This window comes from Camarhynchus parvulus, chromosome 25 (genome assembly GCF_901933205.1).
Source record: "Camarhynchus parvulus chromosome 25, STF_HiC, whole genome shotgun sequence".
In the NCBI taxonomy this organism is placed as follows: Eukaryota; Metazoa; Chordata; class Aves; order Passeriformes; family Thraupidae; genus Camarhynchus; species Camarhynchus parvulus.
This window is the reverse complement of record NC_044595.1, coordinates 489470-512002: the sequence shown is the minus strand read 5'-3', so window position 1 is coordinate 512002 and position 22533 is coordinate 489470. Positions and strand designations below refer to the sequence as shown.

At 51.5% G+C, this 22533-nt stretch overlaps 3 protein-coding genes across 3 annotated transcripts; all 3 read right to left on the bottom strand.

Annotated features, from left to right (window-relative positions):
• Positions 1 to 3119: 3119 nt before the first annotated feature.
• Positions 3120 to 3689, bottom strand: LOC115913419 (proline-rich protein 9-like). The gene has a single exon (XM_030965440.1). It carries the CDS (start codon positions 3687 to 3689, stop codon positions 3120 to 3122), a length of 570 nt encoding a protein of 189 aa, XP_030821300.1.
• A 5794-nt stretch (positions 3690 to 9483) lies between these two features.
• Positions 9484 to 14333, bottom strand: LOC115913416 (zonadhesin-like). Its single transcript, XM_030965437.1, has one exon. The coding sequence runs from the start codon at positions 12786 to 12788 to the stop codon at positions 9582 to 9584; it is 3207 nt and encodes a 1068-aa protein (XP_030821297.1). The 5' UTR covers positions 12789 to 14333; the 3' UTR covers positions 9484 to 9581.
• A 289-nt stretch (positions 14334 to 14622) lies between these two features.
• LOC115913369 lies at positions 14623 to 17444 on the bottom strand. Its single transcript, XM_030965362.1, has 2 exons — positions 16733 to 17444; positions 14623 to 14963 (listed from the first exon to the last, which is right to left on the bottom strand). Exons 1-2 carry the CDS (start codon positions 17297 to 17299, stop codon positions 14694 to 14696), a joined length of 837 nt encoding a protein of 278 aa, XP_030821222.1. The 5' UTR covers positions 17300 to 17444; the 3' UTR covers positions 14623 to 14693.
• Between the last annotated feature and the right edge of the window lie 5089 nt (positions 17445 to 22533).

Below are 22533 nucleotides of genomic sequence, written 5' to 3'. Positions count from 1 at the left end.
CTGACCCAAAGAGTCCCGAACCGCCAGATGGGACTATAATTCTAAAATTCTGTAATATGGCTTTCCATCTGTTGCAGGCAGAATTTTTGAGGGTGGTAACCCCAGTTTGGGGAATAAAACGGTGAAAAATCCCATTTTTTGGGGAGACAACCCCAGTTTGGAGAAGAAAATGGTGAAAAATCCAATTTTGTGGGGAGACAACCCCAGTTTGGAGAAGAAAACAGTGAAAAATCCCATTTTTGGGGAGACAGCCCCAGTTTGGGGAATAAAATGGCGAAAAATCCCATTTTTCCCCCAAACCCCTGGTCTGGGCAGCGAGAGGGGCAGGGAAGGACTCACCTGGCGCGTCCTGCTGGAGGAGGGAGCTCAGGAGGAGCCGCTGCGGGTGTGGAGCTTCCCCGAGGAGCAGCTTTTATATCCCTCGGGATGACTCCGGGTTAAACTCGGTGACCAGAATCTTTCACAACCGGAACCGGCTCCGCTCCCACCTCCTGGACCTCGGTCAAAGCCCGGCAGAGATTCCCTCCTCTCCCAGCTGCTGCGGGGGACTGGGTGTTCTTCACCCAGGGCACACCCAGGGCTGCTCATCGCCGGGGTGATTTGTTAATAATTCGTTAATAGTTTCTTAATAATTCGTGCCGTCCCTGTCCCCGGCCAAGAACCAGCAGCTGGGACAACCCGCATCTACTCGGGAATGAGTTTTAGGGATAATTTTGGCTGGGGAGCACCTGGAAAAGTGTGAGTGGGGTTGGAATCTGTTCTGTCTCCTGGGAAAGGCACCAGATCCCAGTTTGGAACCTGGAAAAGCCCCAAATCCCAGTTTGGAACCTGGGAAAGCACCAGATCCCAGTTTGAAACCTGGAAAGGCACCAGATCCCAGTTTGGAACCTGGAAAAGGCACCAGATCCCAGTTTGGAACCTGGAAAAGCCCCAGATCCCAATTTGGAACGTGGAAAAGCCCCAGATCCCAGTTTGGAACCTGGGAAAAGCACCAGATCCCAGTTTGGAACCTGGAAAAGGCACCAGATCCCAGTTTGGTTCTGGATTTTGCTGTTTCCTTCCTCTAATTCCTACCCCCAAAAAACAGGAGTGAAACTTTTTTTATTTTTCCCCCTCAATAAATCAGGAAGATTTTCCAGGCTCCTCCATCTGATGAAATATCCCTGATTTATTGCAAATATCCCAGGAATTCCAGCAATTCCCAGCGCTGACCACAGCTGGTGCGTCAGGGCTTGGCCACAGGAAACATTGGGAGCACAGCAGGTCCCTCCAGGATTTTCCAGGCGCTCCCCGTTCCCAGATAAAATGGAAAAATTCCATTTCCAGGCGCGGGCGATGGGTTGGGATGGAGATGGTCCAAAATCAGGTGATTCACAGGGTTGGAGCTCCACGTGATTCCTGATTTAAACCTTTTTCATGATTCATGGTTTAAACCTTTTCCAGGCCTCCGAGAGCTTGGACCCCCCGAAATTTGGAGGAATTTGAGGTGCAAATTCCTCATTTCCCCATCATTTTTCCTGGGAACACCCAGCCCAGGTGTGTTCAGGTGCAGGGGTTGTTTTTTTTTTTCCACGATTCCTGACTAAAACCTTTTCCATGCCCCCAAGACGTCACAAAAGCGGCACCTCCAGGGCAGAGTTGGATCCTCAGAGATTTGGGTTCCTCGGGAGGAATTTGAGGCGCAGATTCCTCATTCCCCCGCCCATTTTCCTGGGATTTTCCAGCCCAGGTGTGGGGTTGCTCGCCCTCATTCCCAAAACCTTCTCCATGCCCCCAAGATGCCACAAAAGCGTCGCCTCCAAGTTGCTCCGGAGGCAGATCCTCAAATTCCACAAAGGAATTCCAGGCCCCGATTCCTCACCTCCCCACCCTTTTTTTTTGGGAATTTTTGCTCCCGCTTTTCCTCCCAGGTGTGCTCAGGTGTTTGTTTTCCCCCCGCTGTGGTTTTTTTTTTTGCCTCCTGCGATCCCCACCTGAGGGTGTCACCTCCTGGTGTCACCTCCCGGTGTCACCTCCCGGTGTCGACAGCGAGGGACACAAAGAGGAACCTGCTCCTCGCCTCCCCGCCTGCCCATTAAAAAGGAGATTTGGAAACAGCAGTCGGCACGCCCCCGAATATGAATATCTCTCTTTTCTTCTCCAGATTAGGTGTTCCCCACCCTTCCCGTAATGAGGGGGTAGGTGGGGAGCGATTTCAGCATTGCCCAGACGGAGCCAGAGGTGAGGAAAGCCACAGGCACAGCCTGGGACACAGTGGGAGCTTTATCTCTGAAATTTGGGGGTTTTTTTAAATGGGTTTAACTCCCTCCAGACCACGGGGTCACCTTCAGCTTCAAACTTATCCAGAATAAAGGTGGAGGGGCCTTTATTAAAATAATTTGAAATGTATTCACTTATTAAAATATTTATTTAATTAATTATTAAAATTCAATTATTTAAATTTGTTTAAAACTGTGCCTTCAAGGTGTTCAATTCCTTTATTAATTTAAGGCTTTCTTCCACTTAAATTCTCCTTTTAACGGTTTCTAGGATTTACTTCCAAAATCCCAAGTTGCGAAGACCAAAACTCTGCCTGAAAATCAAATTCCTATCAATAATTTCAGAAAAAAACTGACCAGATGATGATTTCCTTGCCAAATTAGTAGGAATCTCTCCATATTTAAACCTTTTTTTACTTCAGGCATAAAACCCTTCCCAACCACTTTTGAAAACTGAAATTAGGGAGGGTATTTTGGGGCCTGAAGTCGCGGAAAAAAGACAAAAGACAGCTGGTGCCATCAATGGTCATTTTTTTTATTGCTGCACAAAGAATTCACAAGACTGGGAAGAGACAAGAGGAGAAGGGAAGGGGAAAAGCGTCGACGTCTTCTACCACCAGCTGCTGGCAGTGCTTCCCGGGATTCCCAACGCTAAAATATCGGGAATACCCACGGAAAAATGGCAGGAGCAGAAGGGAAACCACAGGGAACACTCAACGGAAACGTTTTCCAAGACAAAGACAACGTGGGACAATCAGGGGATGCCGATGGGTCTGCGCCGTGTTTTCCATCCAAAACCCGCGGTTTTGGCTCCTCACCGGCCACCGGAGCCTCCCCGCGGGGCCAGCCCCGCGTCAGGGATCAGCAGGGGCGGGAGCACGGCTCCAGGCACACGGCCTCGCACGACTCCACGCACTTGGTGCTGCAAACCTCGGCCTGGCACTGCTCCACGCACTTGGTGACACAGGGCTCGGGGCACTGGGTGGCACACTGGGCGGGACAGACATCCACGCACTGCGGGGCACAGCTGGTGGCACACTGGGTGGCACAGACGTCCACGCACTGCGGGGCACAGCTGGTGGCACATTGGGTGGGACAGACGTCCACGCACTGCGGGGCACAGCTGGTGGCACATTGGGTGGCACAGACGTCCACGCACTGCGGGGCACAGCTGGTGGCACAGACATCCACACACTGCGGGGCACAGCTGGTGGCACATTGGGTGGCACAAACATCCACGCACTGCGGGGCACAGCTGGTGGCACACTGGGTGGCACAGGGCTCCACGCACTGGGTGACGCAGCTGGTGGCACAGGGGGCCTGGCAGACCTCGACGCACTGGGTGGCGCAGGGCTCCGGGCACTTGGCGCACTTCCGCAGGCACGGAGGGGGCAGGCAGGGCTGCTTGCACTGCTCGTAGTAGTAGGACATCTTGGGGAGGTGCTGGGGCAGCGGGAAAGAGCTGGGAAAGAGCTGGGAAAAAGCTGGGAAAGAGACAAAAAAATAATGATCAGGATATCGGTGCGTGATGATCGAGGCGCGATTGGCGGTGTGAGATCCCGGTGGGTTTCTGTTCGGCTGAGGAAAGCAGTGTTAGGAAAAGATCCTGTGTCCAGGGTTCCTGGGCTCTGGAGTTGGAAGGGACCCACAAGGATCTCATCAAGTCCAGCTTTTCAGGGAATGGCCTCTGCAGGGATCAAATCCGTGGGTTTGGCACTGTGGGCCAATCCCAGGGTTTTTATGGAATTAACGCTGCCAGAGAACCCCTTCCTTCATTGGGAACCTGTTAGGAAGCCTCGACCCACAAATCCTGAATTTTATGGGACTGCCAACCTTGTAGAAGCCATAACACAAAAATACTCCAGCTCCTGCTCTTCCCGGTTCCATCAGCAGATGTCCCAGGGCTCGTCGCTTCCTTATCAGATCCTCACGCCCACCTGGGCACGTCCCCCGGGCTGGGAATTCCCAGCCACAAAGCCCAGAGGCCACAAATCCCCACCATTATCCCATGGAATCATGGGGCGGTTTGGGTTGGGAGGGATCTCAAAGATCATCTCAGTCCAGCCCAGACCAAGTTGCTGCAAGACCTGTCCAACCTGGCCTTGGACACTTCCAGGGATGAGGAATCCATGGGATAACCTGGGCCAGGGCCTCACCGCCCTCACAGTTTCTTCCCAATATCCTAAATTTCCCATATTTCAGCATAAACCCATTCCGTGTCCTGTCCCTGCAGTTCCTGAGGAAAAGTTCCTCTCCAGCTTCCCTGGAGCCCCTGCAGATCCTGGACCAGAGGTCTCCAGAGGCTGAACATTCCCAGCTCTCCCATCCTGATGATCCTCCAGGTCCTGGGACGTCACTGGAATTTTTTGGGGGATAATTGGGGCTCATCCTTCCACGAGGGAGGGGTTGGCCCAGAGGCTGCAGCTCCCATTTCCAGCTCATTTCCTCCTCTTGGCTTCTCCCGGAGATCTCCCCCGGCTTTGCCTGCAGGAATCCTGCAGCTCCCTCCTTCCGCAGACAGCCTCTTCCCACCCATCCCGTTTGAAGTCCCAGGAGCTGCTCCACGGCATCCATTAATTTATTTAATTCCCAGCCTCAACGAGGCAGGAGCAAATTAACCAGGATGGAACAGGAGGCAGGAGGAGAAGCAGCCACAGCTCTGGACGAGGTGACTTCTCCAAGCTCCTCCAGGTAGAGCAAACCCTAAATGAAATCCCCAATTCCGGGACAAATTCCGGAAGAGAAGCACAGGAGCGAAGCTCTCCCAGAACCAGGAGCGAACTCTCTTTTCCACGAGATATCCTGATAAAAACTCCCTGATAAAGCCCAGGAGGACTTACCGGGTCACCGGTCCTGGCGAGCGACGGAGAAGCCAAAGGAACTGGCGGGAGCCTCGGAACCCGAACCTTTTATACGGCCGGAGTGGCGTCAGCTCCGGAAACGCGGGAGCCCAGGGGGATGGACAGCTGACCACAAACTGCCCCGGTAGGCTCCTCCTCCACGTGCTTTGCATGTTTGTTTGCATATTAATTTTTGGTGGAAGGCCTCTTGCAGGAAAGCAGGTGATGCTGAGGCAGCCGCGCTCCCATCCTGGTCATGCGGTTCCCAACGGGAATGGCGGAGTCATTAAAAAAAATACAAACCAGCGGGCGCTGAATTAATTGGTTTTCAGAAAGGGGTTTAATGCGCTGGGATGTTTCCATGGCCTTATTTCCATAAATGTTGGGTTTTGATACCTGGAGTTTTTCCAAAGTTGGATGGCTGTTATTAGGGAAGATGGATAATTAATTGGATTTACTATGAGAAATAGCCTGTCCTAATTCTCATGGCAAGGCACAGCCAATCCTCCAGCGCTCCCACAAAACCTTGAGGACCCTGTTTTCCTGATAAATTAAATTATTTCATTCATCCAACCCATTTCTCTCCACAGATTAACACCATGTGTTCTTGGAAATTCCAGTGGGGACGCAACTCCAGGTTTTTTGAGGAACACTTCAAGACATTCAAGGCAGAATAATCTTTATTTTAAAGATGTTTTTCCCTCACAGAAAAGTACAAAAGGCTCCAGTTTAAGCGGGATTTAGGCCCAGGATGATACTAATACTAATAATAATTTTTATTAAAGTTTTGCTGATTATGGAAAATCCACATTTCTCCCAGATATTCCAGTCATGGAGATGGGAACGCGACCATCATGAAAATGCTAAATAGGGGGAAAAAACCCACCCCAAAACGAACGAACCCAGCATGAGCAGCGCGTCCTGCTTGCGCCCCAAACCCGGAGTCTCCCGGAGAATTCCAGGCATCAGCGCCGGTTCCTTCCCAGTGCTTGTGCTGGAATTCCACCCGGAGCTGGCGGATCTCTGCTGGGCTTTTTGACACCTCAGCTTTTCCACAGACTCAGCTCCACACGTGCAGCTTCTCCCCCTTCCCCGGAGGCTCCGCTGCCCCCGAGGTTTTCCGGGGATAAACTGGGACTGGCGGAGCGTGGTTTGCTCATCTTAAACACCTCCTTGGCCACGGGAGGAGAAACTGCACCCAGCAGAGCTCGGATTTGTGAGATGAATTTTTAGGCAGATGAATCCCTCCTCATTTTCTCCTCCTCGAGCTGCCGGGTGTGGAAATTTTCCACCAGAGCAGCTTCCAACTCTTATCTTCCCGGGGAATATCCCATATTCTGGTTGGAACAGCTCCTCATTATCTCCTCAGGCTCCAGGCTCACCTCAAAACCATCTCTGAGGACCGGTCCTGCACCTCCCTTTCTACCCCGAGTTGTTTTACACCCTGTAGTTAACTCTGATTAGCCAGAAATTGGGGCCTTCCAAAAGTGGATTGTTTCGGGGAGGCGTAAAGGGACCCGCGCTCCGACACGTGGGAACGTCACGGGGCCGGGTCGTTATCCCTAATTGGCACTCATTTGGGAATCTCCATTACGTCCATGGGCAATTGGAGTTGTCACGTTGGTGTCGGTGAGTCAGGACCCCGCAGCGACGTCCTCCGGGAAAATGGGAATGTTTGGATGGATCCGGTGACTCCTCTGCGGCAGGTCGGCGTTCCGGAGGGAATTCCGTGAGGGAATTCCACAAGGGCAGCACCCCCGGCTCCAAGGGTCTTGTGCTGAAGGGCCAAAGATCTTCCAGGGTCCCAAAATCCCTGAGATTGGGAAAGATCTCCCAGAACATCGAGTCCAAGATGTGTCCGAGCCCACCTTGTTCATCCAGGAGTTCCTCGGACACCTCCAGGGGTGGCCACTCCAAACCTCCCCGAGCCCCTTCCAAGGCCTGCCCACCCTTTCCAGGAAGAATTTTCCCAAATTTGCTCCCCTGGCACAGCTCAAGGTCGTTCCTTCTTGTCCTGTCCCATTCTCTGGGATCAGATCCCAAATCCCCCCTGGAAGAGCCCAAAATTCCTTCTGGATCCCCCTTTTCTCCAGGCTGAGCCCCCCCAGATCCCTCAGGATTTTCCAGACCTTTCCCCAGCCCCGTTCCCACCCCTGGACAGGCTCCAGCCCCTCCCCATCCCTCTTTCCATGATTCTCCAGACCTGGACACAGCGTCGAGGTCCAACCCCTCCAACCCAAAATTCCCATTTTCCCGAGCAAGAAAAGGAATTTTTTTCTGCGTGTTTCGATGGATTCTCATGGAAATCAGGGATTCTCCCCATTTTCCTGCCCAAACCCTCCACGCCCAATTGCAATTAACCCTCCCGGGCCTTCATCAGAGCCAACTTTCCCCTCTCCTCATTCCCACACGGAGCTGGGCGAGGCGGGAGGGTCTGACCCAGCTCCGGGGCAGTGTCCAGGTGGCTCCGGGAACGCCGGAATTTTTGGGATGCCAGGAGGATGAGCGGAGAGGACATTAAGCCTCACATGGGCGTGAGTGGCTCCTCCAGTCCGTGCCCGAGGGACAATTTGGACCCAGCCATGACAGGAACCCAAATCCCACCATTCCGGCCTCTTTTCCTGTTTACTTCGGAAGGTGAGCGCTCAGGGAAGAATGACAATTAGCGCCTGAGTAATTAAATCTGGGAAGGAGGAACTGGTTGTGGTTACGAAAAAAAATATAATTCCTCACATCTTTTATCTCTTTGCCTCTCTTTGCTTTGATTTTCTCAATTTTTTTTTTCAGGAAAAATCTCCGGATTTCCCTCCAGTTTTTTTTTTTACTTTTGTGGATAAAATTGCTTTGATCTCCATGGAAATTTTAGAGCTCACCTGATAGAGGAACCAGGGGGATTCTACAACATTTCCTTGTAGTGAGCAGCAGTTTTCTGCCTGTTTTAATTCCACAGGTGTGAAATAAACATCCAGGTGGTCATGCAGGAAGAATTCCTGTTTGTTTGTTTGTTTGTTTCTGGAAATGGGGGCTCCGAGATGATTCAAATCTGAATTTTATGGACACTCCTGCCAGCACCACGCCAGAAGGGAAAAATTAATCCAAAAGCCATTTTTTTTTCCCCCCACCTACATTTTATTTCCCAGGAAACCGAGGGATTTGGGAGCAGGAGAGAAGGACATCATTGCTCGCACAGGATTTTGAGGAATTTTAGGGGCGTTTTGGAGCCCAGTGGAACCCCACGGGGATCGGAGGAGTTCCGAGGGAGGAGCTCGCAGGTTGTCACCAACCCCGGGCCTTGGGGCATCTCCGGCGGCTCCCAGACGGTCGCGCCCCGTCTGCCGCCGCCCCCGCTCCTCCCGCCCGCATTCCGAGCGGGATTTGCTCCGCCAAACCCTCCCCGGGCCCGGCTCCCAGCCGAGCTCAGCCTCGGGAGCCTCCCGGGATGGTCCCGACCCCCGTTTGGGGGTTTGGGATCGAGTGATGGAGGAGGGCTTGGAAACTTCACCTTTTTTGCGGGGTTTTCAGGTGTTTTTCCAGGCTGGAAATCTCACCTGAGCTGAGATATCAGGCATTGATCTGGGATATCACACGTTGATCTGGGATATCAATATTGATCTCGGATTTCACACATTGATTTAGGATTTCACAAATTGATCTGGGATTTCAGGCATTGATCTGGGATATCAGATATTGATCTGGGATTTCAGGCATTGATCTGGGATTTCAGGCATTGATCTTGGATTTCAGGCATTGATCTCGGATTTCACACATTGATTTGGGATTTCACACATTGATTTGGGATTTCACGGATTGATCTGGGATTTCAGGCATTGATCTGGGATTTCAGGCATTGATCTGGGATATCACACATTGATCTGGGATATCAGGGATGTCAGGACTGAGGGAAGGGCTGGAGATGTGCCGGGGGGTGGGAATTGGGGTGGATTTTGGGAAAAGGATCTTCCCACCAGAATGTGGGAGCTCCCGCCAGGGTCCCCAAGGAATGGTCACCGTCCCAAACCCACCAGAGCTCCAGGACAACGCTCCCAGGGACATGGAGGGATTTTGGGATGTCCTGAATGGGGCCGGGAGTTGGATTTGATGATCCCCGTGTGCCCCTTCCATCTCAGGGCATTCCACAATCCCAGTGAGAACTTCCCAAGCATTTTTTATTACAAAAAAAATCAGGATTTTAGGAAAGGAATTAAAAGGAAGTGAAGGAAATGTGTGAGACCAATGCCAAGATCGTTTCTTTTATTGCTTCAAGGAAAAAGATCAGGAGGAAGAACAGAACAAAGAGGGGAATTCCTCCCTCACACTCCCGGTGCGAGGGGGAATTTCGGATTCTTTCTCCCGGGGAACAATCCCGGGGGCACAAAATCGCTCGGTGACGTCCTGTGAGGAACGGCGCTTTCTTGAGGTGAAAAACAGCAGGAACAGGGCAGAACGTGAGGGAAATGAGGATTTACTCTTCCTCCGGAGCCCCTCAGCGAGCCCGGAATGTCGGGCAGCCGGAGACGGAGCAGCGCTGGCCGCACACGGGGCAGGTCTGGGTGACGCAGGTGGTGGGACAGGAGTCAGCGCACCTGGTGACAACCTGGACACCTCCGCGGCATTGCGAGGTGGCACGGCTGGGGACACAGCACGGGGCTGGGCACGAGGTGGGCACTCCCTGGCCACAGGGGTCCTGGCACGAGGTCACTCCCTGGCAGCTGGTGGTGCAGGTGGTCACTCCCTGGCCGCAGGGGTCTTGGCAGCTGGTGGTGCAGGTGGTCACTCCTTGGCAGCAGGAGCCTTGGCAGGTGGTCACTCCCTGGCAGCAGGAACCTTGGCAGGTGGTCACTCCCTGGCAGCAGGGGTCCTGGCAGGAGGTCACTCCCTGGCAGCACGGGTCCTGGCAGGTCGTGGTGCAGGTGGTCACTCCCTGGCCGCAGGGGTCTTGGCACGAGGTCAGTCCCTGGCAGCACGGGTCCTGGCAGGTGGTGGTGCAGGTGGTCACTCCCTGGCCACAGGGGTCTTGGCAGCTGGTAGTGCAGGTGGTCACTCCTTGGCAGCAGGAGCCTTGGCAGGTGGTCACTCCCTGGCAGCAGGAACCTTGGCAGGTGGTCACTCCCTGGCAGCAGGGGTCCTGGCAGGAGGTCACTCCCTGGCAGGTCGTGGTGCAGGTGGTCACTCCCTGGCAGCAGGAATTTTGGCAGGTGGTCACTCCCTGGCAGCAGGAATTTTGGCAAGCGGTCACTCCCTGGCAGCAGGAATTTTGGCAAGTGGTCACTCCCTGGCAGCATGGGTCTTGGCAGGTCGTGGTGCAGGTGGTCACTCCTTGGCAGCAGGAACCTTGGCAGGCGGTCACTCCTTGGCAGCAGGAGTCCACACACCTGGTGGCACATCTGGTGGCACAGCAGGGATCTTGGCACCTGGCCACTCCCTGGCAGCAGGGATCAACACATCTGGTGGCACATCTGGTGGCACAGCAGGGATCTTGGCACGCGGCGAAGCGCTTGGTCACCTCCTGGCAGCAGGGATCGACACACCTGGTGGTGCATGTGGTCACCTCCTGGCAGCAGGGATCCTGGCACGTGGTGACACATTTGGTGACCTCCTTGCAACATGGATCCACACACCTGGTGACACAGCAGGGATCTTGGCATGTGGTGATACACTTGGTGACCTCCTTACAACAGGGATCCACACACCTGGTGGCGCATCTGGTGACACAGCAGGGATCTTGGCATGTGGTGACACACTTGGTGACCTCCTGGCAGCAGGGATCAACACACCTGGTGGTGCACTTGGTGACCTCCTTACAACACGGATCCACACACCTGGTGACACATTTGGTGACCTCCTTACAACATGGATCAACACATCTGGTTCTGCACTTGGTGATCTCCTGGCAGCATGGATCCACACATCTGGTGACGCACTTGGTGACCTCCTTGCCACAGGGATCTTGGCATGTGGTGACACACTTGGTGACCTCCTGGCAGCATGGATCCACATATCTGGTTCTGCACTTGGTGACCTCCTGGCAACACGTGTCCACACACCTGGGGTCACACCTGGTCACACAGCACGGATCTTGGCACGGGTTGGAGCACTTGGACACCTTCTTGTAGCACGGATCCACACATCTGGAGCTGCCCTTGCTCCCCTTCTTGGAGCAGGGATCTCCACATCTGGTGCTGGACTTGGCACCTTTCCTGCACCACGGAATCACCCACGGGCTGCTCCACTTGGTCACCTTCTTGCAGCAGGGCTCGTAACACGGCGTGAGGCCCCTGGGGGCTTTCTTGCCACACGGGTCCACAAAGGTGGTGACACACCTGGTGACCTCCTGACAGCACGGGTCCACATACGTGGTCACTTCCTTGCAACATGGATCTTGGCACGTGGTGACACACTTGGTGACCTCCTTGCAACATGGATCCACACACGTGGTGGTGCATGTGGTCACCTCCTTGCTGCAGGGGTCCTGGCATGTGGTGACACACTTGGTGACCTCCTGGCAGCAGGGGTCCACACACGTGGTGGCGCACTTGGTGACCTCCTTACACGTTGTGGTGCATGTGGTGACCTCCTTGCAACAGGGATCTTGGCACGTGGTGACACACTTGGTGACCTCTTGACAACATGGATCCACACACCTGGTGGCACACTTGGTGACCTCCTTGCAACAGGGATCTTGGCACGTTGTGACACACTTGGTGACCTCCTGGCAGCAGGGATCCACACACGTGGTGGTGCACCTGGTCACCTCTTTGCAACACGGATCTTGGCACGTGGTTGTGCACTTGGACACCTCCTGGCAGCAGGGATCCTGGCACGTGGTGACACACCTGGTGACCTCCTTATAACACGGATCCCGACACGTGGTTGTGCACTTGGTGACCTCCTGGCAGCAGGGATCCTGGCATGTTGTGGTGCATGTGGTGACCTCTTGACAACACGGGTCCTGGCGTGTGGTGACACACTTGGTGACCTCCTTACAACACGGATCCTGGCGTGTGGTGACACACCTGGTGACCTCCTTGCAGCAGGGATCCTGGCACGTGGTGGTGCATGTGGTGACCTCTTGGCAGCACGGATCTTGACACGTGGTTGTGCACTTGGTGACCTCCTTACAACAGGGATCCTGACACGTGGTGACACACTTGGTGACCTCTTGACAACACGGATCCTGACACGTGGTGACACACTTGGTGACCTCCTGACAGCACGGATCCTGACACGTGGTGGTGCACGTGGTGACCTCCTTATAACACGGATCCTGACACGTGGTTTCACACTTGGTGACCTCCTGGCAGCAGAGATCCTGGCACACGCCTGTGGAGCACTTGGCCACCTCCTGGAAGCAGTCCCGGCTCCTGCTGCAGCTCTCGGTCACCCGGCAGCAGCAGCAGGGGTTCCTGCACCTCGTGGAGCACCCGGCCACGTCCTGGCAGCTCGGGGGGCCACAGATGGTGGCCACGAGGCCGCAGGGCTTGGCGGCCTGGGCCAGGCTGCCCAGGCTGCCCAGGCTGACGTAGGTGGTGGTGCCGGGGTAGCAGCAGGGGCTGCGGCGGGGAGGGAGGCACGGGAAGGAGCCGGTGGCGCCGCAGGGATCCGGGCTGGACCTCACCGGGAAGCTCCTCACCAGCACGGCCGGAGGGGGGATGCAGATCTGGCTCAGCGGGCAACCGGTGGCGCGGCGCATTCTTGGGGGGAAGGGGGGAGGCTGGAAAAAGGAAAGGGATAAAATTTAATTTTAAAAAAGAGGTGTGAAAACATTCCAGGCTGTTCTATACACTGAATTTAATTCGTCCTTTTTCCACCAAATCCTGAACTGGAAAACAGCCGTGAGGTGAGGAAGTGACTCCACGTGAAAGCGTTTCAGGCAAATTTGTTGCTGTTTTCAAGCAGCTTCCTCTCAAAACAGGAAGCAAAAAATTGTTTGGGCTCCTTTAGGTTTCCAGCAAGGTCTGAAGCCTCCACCTGCCCACACCTCCCCTTGGTTTGCGATGAATCTTTCCCATTCCTTCCCTAATTTCACCCAAAAAGGCTTCGGAACACCCTGCCCTCATCCAGAGGACGCCAGTGGCGGCTCCGTGCTGGAAAACCTCCCCAAGGAAAGGCTCTGCCGCGGCTGCTTTTCCCACAAAATCTGCCTGGCTCTTCCCAGCCCGGGTTTTCCTCCCAGGCACCCTGGCCTTCCCTGGCAGCCGGGGAGTCTCCACTCCTTATCACCCCTCCCACTCCTCCCCTTTGAAGTCCCAGCTCGGCCTTTTGATCTCTGCCAACGCCAGCAATTCCCCGGGTGAAACACGGCAGCAAAGTCGGTGAGGACACAGAGAGAATTTCATCCTCCTCGATGGAGAAAGAGCAAAACCCGCAGCAAATAAACCCCGGAGAAGACGGAATTAAAATCTGGGGGAATCCCAACCCCAATATCCCCAAGCAGAAACGCTTTTAAGTCTTTTAATTTGCTTCTGCACGGCTCCAAAATGAAAACAAACAAAACGCCAACCACGAGGTGACTTCCAAGGAAACCGAGCTGGACTTACCCAATTGTCCACCAGCGAGCACCAAATGAAACCAAAAATGGCTTGAGGAACAGGACAATAGGAATCCTTTTATAGGATTTTGGTGTCCGTGGCTCCGGAAGTGAGACACCTCAGGGGTATGGAAATCAAATATTTAATAATCCAGACCTGCTCTGCTCCAATCCTTCAATTACTTCACTCGACATTATAATTTTTAATGTCGCCGGGCTGGGATGTGAGACTCTCATGACTGCCAGGAATTCCCCATCCACGTATTTCCTACGGACTGGGAAATGCAGATGAGACAGCCTGGAAACAATCCCCCTCGGGATTAAACAATGAAAAAAAAAATCTGTTTTGGAGCATTTGGGGAATGGAGTTGGGATGGGACTCTGGATGGGACTCGGTTCTCTCACAATACTCCTTCTGCTGGGAATTTTATTCCTGATAATCTGCTCAGTTTCCCCTCAATGCCTCAGTTGGAAGAGCCTCTCCATGAGTATTTTGGACCCCGCAAAGAGGCCCCAGGATCATCCCCAAATCCTTCAGCATCTCCCAATCCACCTTTCCCTCAAGGTCCCTGGAACACCTGGGTGCCTTCGGTTGGTCTTGAGCTGCGGGACCCAAATCAGACACAGCTCCAGATGTGGCCCAAGAATTCCCCGGACACCTCCAGGCGTGGCCGCTCCAACCCTCCCTGAGCCCCTTCCAAGGCCTTTTCCCTTTTCCAGGAGGAATTTCCCCAAATTTCCCACCCTGAGCCTCCTCTGGCACAGCTCGAGGCCGTTCCCTCTTGTCCTGTCCCTGTTCCTTGGGATCAGATCCCAAATCATCCCTGGAAGAGCCCAAAATTCCCCCTGGATCCCCCTTTTCTCCAGGCTGAGCCCCCTCAGCTCCCTCAGGATTTTCCAGCCCCATTCCCATCCCCGGCCCTGCTCCAGCCCCTCCCTGTCCCTCTTTCCATGATTTTCCAGAACTGGACATGGCTCTGGACATTCCCCTCCCCAGGGGACAATCCCTGCCTTGCTCATTTTTGCCACAATTCTTTGATTTTTCATTTTACTGCAAATTTGATTTCTTCAATTTGCCAGGGATTTTGGCCGCTGGCCTCCAGGGAAATCTTCACATTTCCAGGATCTCCGTGACCTTCCAGGACCTCTCCCGCGTGTCCCAGCTCCACCCAGGGCCACGAGGGGTGAACTCTCTGATCTCAGTGGCCCTTGGGCCGATTTTTGTGCCCGTTTTCGGCGCCAGGAGGTCACACCCAGCCCGAGAATGTGACAAACTTCACGCAGCCGTCGCAGAGCTCGGAGCCGCCGCTTTCTCCCCCGCGGAAAAGCCGTCCCTGCCTGGAAAAGAAGGAAGAGAGACCCAACCAGTTCCCCTGAGACATCACAGGCTCTGGAATTCTCCTCTGCTCACCGCCACCCAGCCCGAAGTCACCCGGTGACACAGCCGGGGACAGGAGTGACTCGCACCAGAGGCGAGGCCGTTTTCTACCAGGACACCAAAGGGGGGGGGTTTGCCTCTTCTCCCTCCAAATTTTGCTGTCCAGCGTGAGATTTTTGTTTATTTCCTGGAAATAAATAAATCTGGAATTCATGACCCCTTGCGTTGGGAGTTTGCTGCTGACTGCAGGAAAAATTTCCTCCTTTTTTTGGTTTTTCTGTTCAAACTCTCCCTTTGAGATTTCCTTGCTCAAATCTGTTCTCAGCCGAACAATTCCAGTGATTTTCCAATGTTTTTTTTAGTGGGGAGGAAGGGAACAGATTTGATTTACATTTTTGGGTTTCTGGATTTCCAGCTGGGTGGAATTCAGCAGGTTTGGGGTAAAATGAAGGGAGAAGGGTGGTGGTCACTCCTCCGGTCACCTGCCTGCTCGTGCCACACGAGGACAACGCCACCGTCACGACAACGGGGACGATTTGAGTCAGAACTTCGGGAGCGGATGGAAAACATCACGAGACGAGCGGTGAGCGAAGAGCTTCCAGCAGCTCCGTGGAAAAACAGGACAGAAAAAGGTCAGGAGACGTGGCTAAAAATTAAAGAATCCCCCAAATCCCACATCCCATCCTGTCCCTAATGGTCCTCACGAGGTGCTGGGCTGGAGGCTGTTGGAGCATCCCAAACACCTGCCCCGTCACCGGGCTGGGAATCCACTCATTTCCCAAATTCCTCCCTGGCGTCTGCGGGGCCACGTGAATTCCCGAGCTCCAGGTCCGGCTGCAGCCACGGAAACAGGCGTTTTCCATTAAAAATAATTAGGCAAATCATCCCTGGCGGGGCAGAGGCGGAGCGAGGCCGTGGGGAGCTCCGGAGGCCGGGAACACACCAGGAACATCCCGGGATAACGCGGCCGCCTCTGCCCTGCCGATCCCGACCCGGTGAGTCTCCTGGGGACCCTGCAGATCCCGGGGTCGTTTTCCAGAATAGATTCCCTGGAAAGCTGAAAAAGGGGGATTTGTGGTGCTCAGTTTCCTCGGGGATAAAGGTTTCGGAGGGTAAAATCCTTCCCTGGGCTGTAATTCTGGAATTCTCAGGGATGTTCTGGAAAATTCCTGTTGTTCCAGCACTGGATTTAGTGGGATTAAAGCCCGTCCTGCCAGGAGATCTGGGATCCATTCCAAACAACTGGAGAAGGGAGAAACCACTGGAGAAAGGAAAAAACAACTGGGGAAGGGAAAAACAACTGGGGATGGGAAGGGAGAAATTTGAAATTTATAAACCTGAAAATGTGAATCAAATCCATTGTTATCCCACAAGAAAAGCTGGCAAATTGTTGGAATTGTTTGTCTGTGAGCAGATTTTAATGAGAAAAGCTGAATTTGGGAGTCTGAAGAGAAAAGCAGAAAAAATTAGGAATTTCCGCCTGATTTTTCGTGGGATTGGGTGTGAAATTGCTCCTTTTTCTTGCAGGTCTCCATCGCAGGGAGATGAATTCCCAGTGCCCGCCCTGTTCCTGCCTGGAAGAGGCTGCCCAGAGCCAGGAGCAGAATTCCCCGGCGGATCCCTGCCCGTGCCAGGACGTTTGTCCCTCCTGTCCCTGTGACCCTCCCCAGGTCCCCCTCGGGGGCTCCGATCCCGTGAAAACCCCGAGCTCTGGAGAGGAGCCCTTCACCTTCGAGAGCCCCGGGATGTGCGTGATGAGGTTCCCGCTGCAGAAATCCATCCTGACCGTGGAGCTCTGTCCCCCTGACTCCGACGGGACCTTCCCGCTGCCCCACGAGGAGCTCGGGGTCTCCAAAACCGCCGGGACCTGCCTGGACAACCTGGAAAATCTGCGCCTGGATCTCCCGGCCATGGAGCCCTGCACCCTCGAGGTGGTGGAGCTGGGCACGGATGAGCCGTGCCAGGCCCAGGGCTCGATCCTGGGGGATCCCTGCGCATCCCAAAGTGGGATTTCCGTGGATCCCTGCACATCCCAAAGTGGGATTTCCGTGGATCCCTGCGCATCCCAAAGTGGGATTTCCGTGGATCCCTGTGCATCCCAAAGTGGGATTTCCGTGGATCCCTGCACATCCCAAAGTGGGATTTCCATGGATCCCTGCGCATCCCAAAGTGGGATTTCTGTGGATCCCTGCGCATCCCAATCCCAGGGACTCGGGGACGCCGGAGATGCCAAGGACAGCAAATCCCAAACGTCCCCACGGAGCCCGTTCCGCCTCAACTCCTGCACTTCCAGCATCGTGGAGCGCTGCCTCTCCCGCTGCCAGAGCTGGTTCCGGGGCAAGAAATAGGATTGGGGTCAGTGGGATGAAGGAAAGGGGGTCCCTGCCCGGCTCGGGTGAGTCTGAGCTTCCCACGAGTCACAGAAAGAGAGGAAATTGCCTCACGTGAGATAAAAAAAAAAAAAAAGCTGCTTTTCAATCATCTCTTAATTACTGTGTCGGTTTGATTGCACAACGAAAAGCGCAATAAATAATGGGGAAAATGATCCAAGTGGGAATTGCAGCCGGGGTCCTGTTTCGTCACCCGCCGCCTTTTCGCTGCCCACGGATGGATGAGGAGGTTCAGAGCCCGCCTTAATTCATTCATGGTTTTGCATTTGCATTTTTAATCCTCATTTTCCCCATTAAAATTGTGGGAATATTGAGGAAAGCAAGCTTTCCTCGGAAATAAAACCCGAGGAGCTCCTTCCCCCACGGATGAGATTTTTTTTTTTTTAGGGAATTCTGGGCTGGATCTGAGTTTGGGGACCACCAGCAGCCCCTCCAGGGCTGGGGCTGCTCCCGAATTTATTTTTGGGGAGCTGGAATCCAGCCTGGAATCCACATTTTCCTGGGATGAGTCCCCACCCCCGGAGGCTCTTCCAGGCACGGAGAATCCCAGTTAAACCAGCAGCTCCCAGTTTGCCGGAGGCTTGGAACCCCTCAGGACCCCCAGCGAGGTGGATTTTGCCCGCAGGCTTCGTTTGGGAGCCCCAAAAAATCCAGAAGGGACGGGGAAGGAGCTCCTGGGGATGTTTGGGAAGCGCCAGAGCCTGTCCCAGCTCCCGTCCCAGTGCCACCAGCCAGAAATGGCGCTGGAAATGCGGGCAGGCCACTGGGAGAACTGGTCTGGCCGGGATTCCCGGCGTCCGGCAGCGGGGAGCCGCTGCCTCCTCCCTGCCCCAGCAGCTTCATCCAGGCCCATCCCCAATTTTCATGGAATTGGGAGAGATTCCAGCTTTTCCCGAAGCGCCGCGACACATTCGCTGCCAAATTTAAAAAATAATCACCAGGATTTAATAGCAAGAGAGCGGGGTCCTTGATTTTTGGGAAATCCAGGTTAAAAAAAGGAAGGAATTCCAGCTGGGGAATTGGGTGAAAGCATCGTGAGGAATTGGGTGAAAACATCTTGGGAAATAGGTTGAAGCATCCCAAGGAAAGGGATGAAAATATCCTGAAAAATGAGATTAAATCATCCCGAGGAATTGGGTGAAAAAATGCCAAAAATGGAATTAAAACATCCCAAGGGATGGGATGAAAATATCCTGAGGAATTGTATGAAAACACCCCAAGGAATTGGATTAAAACATTCCAAGGAACTGGGTGATAATATCCTGAAAAATGGGATTAAAACATCCCAAGGAATGGGATGAAAATGGCCTGAAAAATGAGATTAAAACATCCCGAGGAATTGGGTGAAAAAATGCCAAAAATGGAATTAAAACATCCCAAGGGATGGGATGAAAATATCCTGAGGAATTGTATGAAAACACCCCAAGGAATTGGATTAAAACATTCCAAGGAACTGGGTGATAATATCCTGAAAAATGGGATTAAAACATCCCAAGGAATGGGATGAAAATGGCCTGAAAAATGAGATTAAAACATCCCGAGGAATTGGGTGAAAACATCTTGAAAAATAGATTAAAACATCCCAAGGAATGGGATGAAAATAACCCAAGGAATTGGGTGAAATCATCCCAAGGAATTGGGTGAAAACATCCCAAAAATGGAATTAAAATATCTCAAGTAATGGGATGAAAATATCCTGAAAAATGAGATTAAAACATCCCGAGGAATTGGGTGAAAACATCCCAAGGATTTGGATTAAAAAGTTCCAAGGAATTGGGTGAAAATATCCCAAAAAAATGAGATTTAAACATCCCAAGGAATGAGATGAAAATAACCCAAGGAATTGGGTGAAATCATCCCAAAAAATGGGATTAAAACATCCCAAGGAATGGGATGAAAATATCCTGAAAATGAGATTAAAACACCCCGAGGAATTGGGTGAAAACATCTTGAAAAAATGGGATTTAAACATCCCAAGGAATGGGAAAAAGAGCAAAAGGGAGAGCGGAAAAATCCCTCCCTCCCCAGGAAGATCAAGAAAGGGAACAGGAAAATCCAAAATATTTGTGAGTTTGGGGCTCGGAAGGCACAGAAAGGGTTTAATTAATTCCTCCTTCATTATCATTAACGATGGTTGGATTTATTAAAAGCGTCTCAAAGCAAGGGAAGGAGCTGGGATGTGAATCCCTGATTTGAACCGTGGGATTATGCAAATCCGGAGAATTCGAGGGGAGCCCTGGAATCCAATTATTGAAATATCCTCATTAACATGGAAAAAAAAAAAAGCGGGATTAGGGGAATTTCTGACACTTTTTAACGTCAGAGGGGATTAGGGACGGCGGGGGGGAAAAAAAGGAGGGAATTGATTCCAATTATTTAATCACAGGATTTGATTGCAATTATTTAATCACGGAGATGTGGGGATGGAAATGCCTGCGGAATGGGAAGAGGCAAAAAGAGGGAGAAAAAGGCGGAATTTGGGGAGAATCCCGCAGCTCTCAGCAGGGGAGGAGGGAAGGAAATGGGGAAAAACGGCAAAGGAATGTTGGGAAGGGGGTAATGTGGAAAAAAGCTGGAAAAAGATGGATAAAAACAGTAATAAGATGGATAAAACCTTCAAAAAGAGGGGTAAAAGCTGGAATAATAAATGAAAAATTAAATTTTTTTAATATATATAAAAATATATAAAATATTAAAAATATATATAATTTAAAAATATATAATATATTTATATCTAAAATATATATTATACTATATATATTTTTATATATTATATAAGCATATATTTATATATAGAAATATATAAAATATAAAAATCTATAATATAAATTATATTATATGTTTATATATAATATATAATATACATAAAATATATAGTATATTTATATATAATATATAAATATATTTTTATATAGAGAGAAATATATCAAATATAAAAATATATAAAAATTATATTATATATTTTTATATAATATATTATATATAGAAATATATATAATATAAAAATCTATAATATAAATTATATTATATGTTTATATATAATATATAATATACATAAAATATATAGTATATTTATATATAATATATAAATATATTCTATATTTTATATATAGAAATATATAAAATATAGAAATATATAAAATATAGAAATATATAAAATATAAAAATATATAAAATGGACCTTCCTGAGCCATTCAGGGCACCCCCAGTCCTCCCAGCGGCTCCCAGCCGGGCCCTGGGAGCAGCGCGAGGAGTTCCAGCCCTTTTCCCGCCGCGTGCCTCAGTTTCCCCGCGTGTCCCCGTCCCAGTTCCAGGGATCCCAGTCCCGCTCCCGGCGCCGCTCGTCGGCGCTGTGGGAGAAGATTTCGCCGCTCGCCGCCGGATCCAGGAGAATTCCAGGATCATCCTGGAACATCCCGGGAAAGCGCGCCAGGATCAGCGAGTCCGAGCTGGGATCGATCCCCCCTCGGTCATCCCGAGGAATCTCCAGGAATTCCTCGGACACCGCCGGGGCGGGGGCACTCCAACCTTCCCTGAGCCCCTTCCGAGGGAAATAAAATTAAAATAAAGTAAAATAAATAAAATAATAAAATAAAATAAAATAAAATAAAATAAAATAAAATAAAATAAAATAAAATAAAATAAAATAAAATATAAAATAAAATCTAATTTAATTTTAAAAATAAATTAATAAAATTAAATAATAATATTTTAAAAAAATAAAATAAAATATGAAATAAAATAGATTATTAAATTAAATTAAATTAAATATAAAAAATAAAATAATAAAATTTTAAAATAGTATAAAATAAAAATAAAATAAAAATTAAAATAAAATAAAATAAAATAAAATAAAATAAAATAAAATAAAATAAAATAAAATAAAATAAAATAAAAAAAAAATAAAAAAATAAAATAAAATAAAATAAAATAAAATAATTTTCCATTAATTTTCCCAAATTTTCCACCCTGAGCCTCCCCTGGCACAGCTCGAGGCCGTTCCCTCTTGTCCTGGCCCCGTTCCTTGGGATCAGATCCCAAATTCCCCCTGGCAGATCCCAAATCCTCCCTGGCAGATCCCAAATTCCCCCGGCTCCCCCTTTTCTCCGGGATCACCCCCTCAGCTCTCTCAGGTTCCTCCGTTCCCTTTCCCAGCCCCGTTCCCAGCCCTGGCCCCGCTCCAGCCCCCGGCCCAGCCCCGGTTCCCACCCCAACATCCTCATTCCTCTCCCTTTGCGTCCCCTCCCTCCCCACCCCTCTCACCGAACCCGTTCCGAGCCCCGGGCGCGGCTCCGGCCCCGCCTGAGCCCCAACCCCGGCGGGGTAAAAATAACCAAAAGCACCAAATTAACCAAAATAACCTTTCCTGCCCCATTCCTGACCAGTTCCTGTCCCATTCGTGCCCAATTTCTGCTCAATTTCTGCCCAATTTCTGCCCAATTTCTGCCCAATTCCTGTCCCATTCCTGCCCAATTCCTGCCCAGTTCCTGCTGGGGATGTCCGTGGGAGAGGCCAGGAATTAATCCCGGAGAAAATCCTCATTAATGAGCAAAAAGCAAATAAAGATGGGCGAATTGGGTGAGGGGCGTTTCAGGGGTGTCTGCCCTGGAATTCCCAGGCCGGAATCCCGATCCTATAAAAGATGGATTTGGGTGGGATATCCGGAATTCTCAATTTCCCCCTGAGCTGGTTTGGGTGGGATATTTGGAATTCCCAACACTTCCTGTGCTCCTCTGGGTGGGATATTTGGAATTCCCAACCCTCCCTTGGAGTGTCCGCAGCTGAGACCCACCCCCCACCCAGGACTCACCCCAAAATTCCACAAATCCGGTCCCGATCCGGGGGACTCCGATGGAATTTTGGAATCCCAGATCCCCGTGGATGGGCCCGGGGTGGTTTCTGGTTTGGGGTTTCTGATTCAGAGCTGAGGCCGCTGTGGGGTTCGGGGCTGTCTCGGGGGTGACGTCGGAGGTGGCACCCAGGGCTCCGTGTCCTGCGTGTCACCGACCTCAGGCGAGGCGTGGGGACCTCGGCCGGGCCCCGATGGCGCTGATTGGGGACAGGTGACAGGCGGGGACAAACAGGATGAGTGGGGTGAGGAGTCCTGGTGCCCCAGCCCGGAATGAGCCCCGCTGACCTC

Coding starts and splice junctions, on each gene's coding strand:
- LOC115913419 (XM_030965440.1), bottom strand. CDS start 3,689: ATGTCCTACTACTACGAGCAGTGCAAGCAGCCCTGCCTGCCCCCTCCG.
- LOC115913416 (XM_030965437.1), bottom strand. CDS start 12,788: ATGCGCCGCGCCACCGGTTGCCCGCTGAGCCAGATCTGCATCCCCCCT.
- LOC115913369 (XM_030965362.1), bottom strand. CDS start 17,299: ATGCTGGAAGTGCAGGAGTTGAGGCGGAACGGGCTCCGTGGGGACGTT. Junction 14,964..16,732: donor ACATCCCGGGGCTCTCGAAG/GTGAAGGGCTCC, acceptor CTTCTTTTCCAG/GCAGGGACGGCTTTTCCGCG.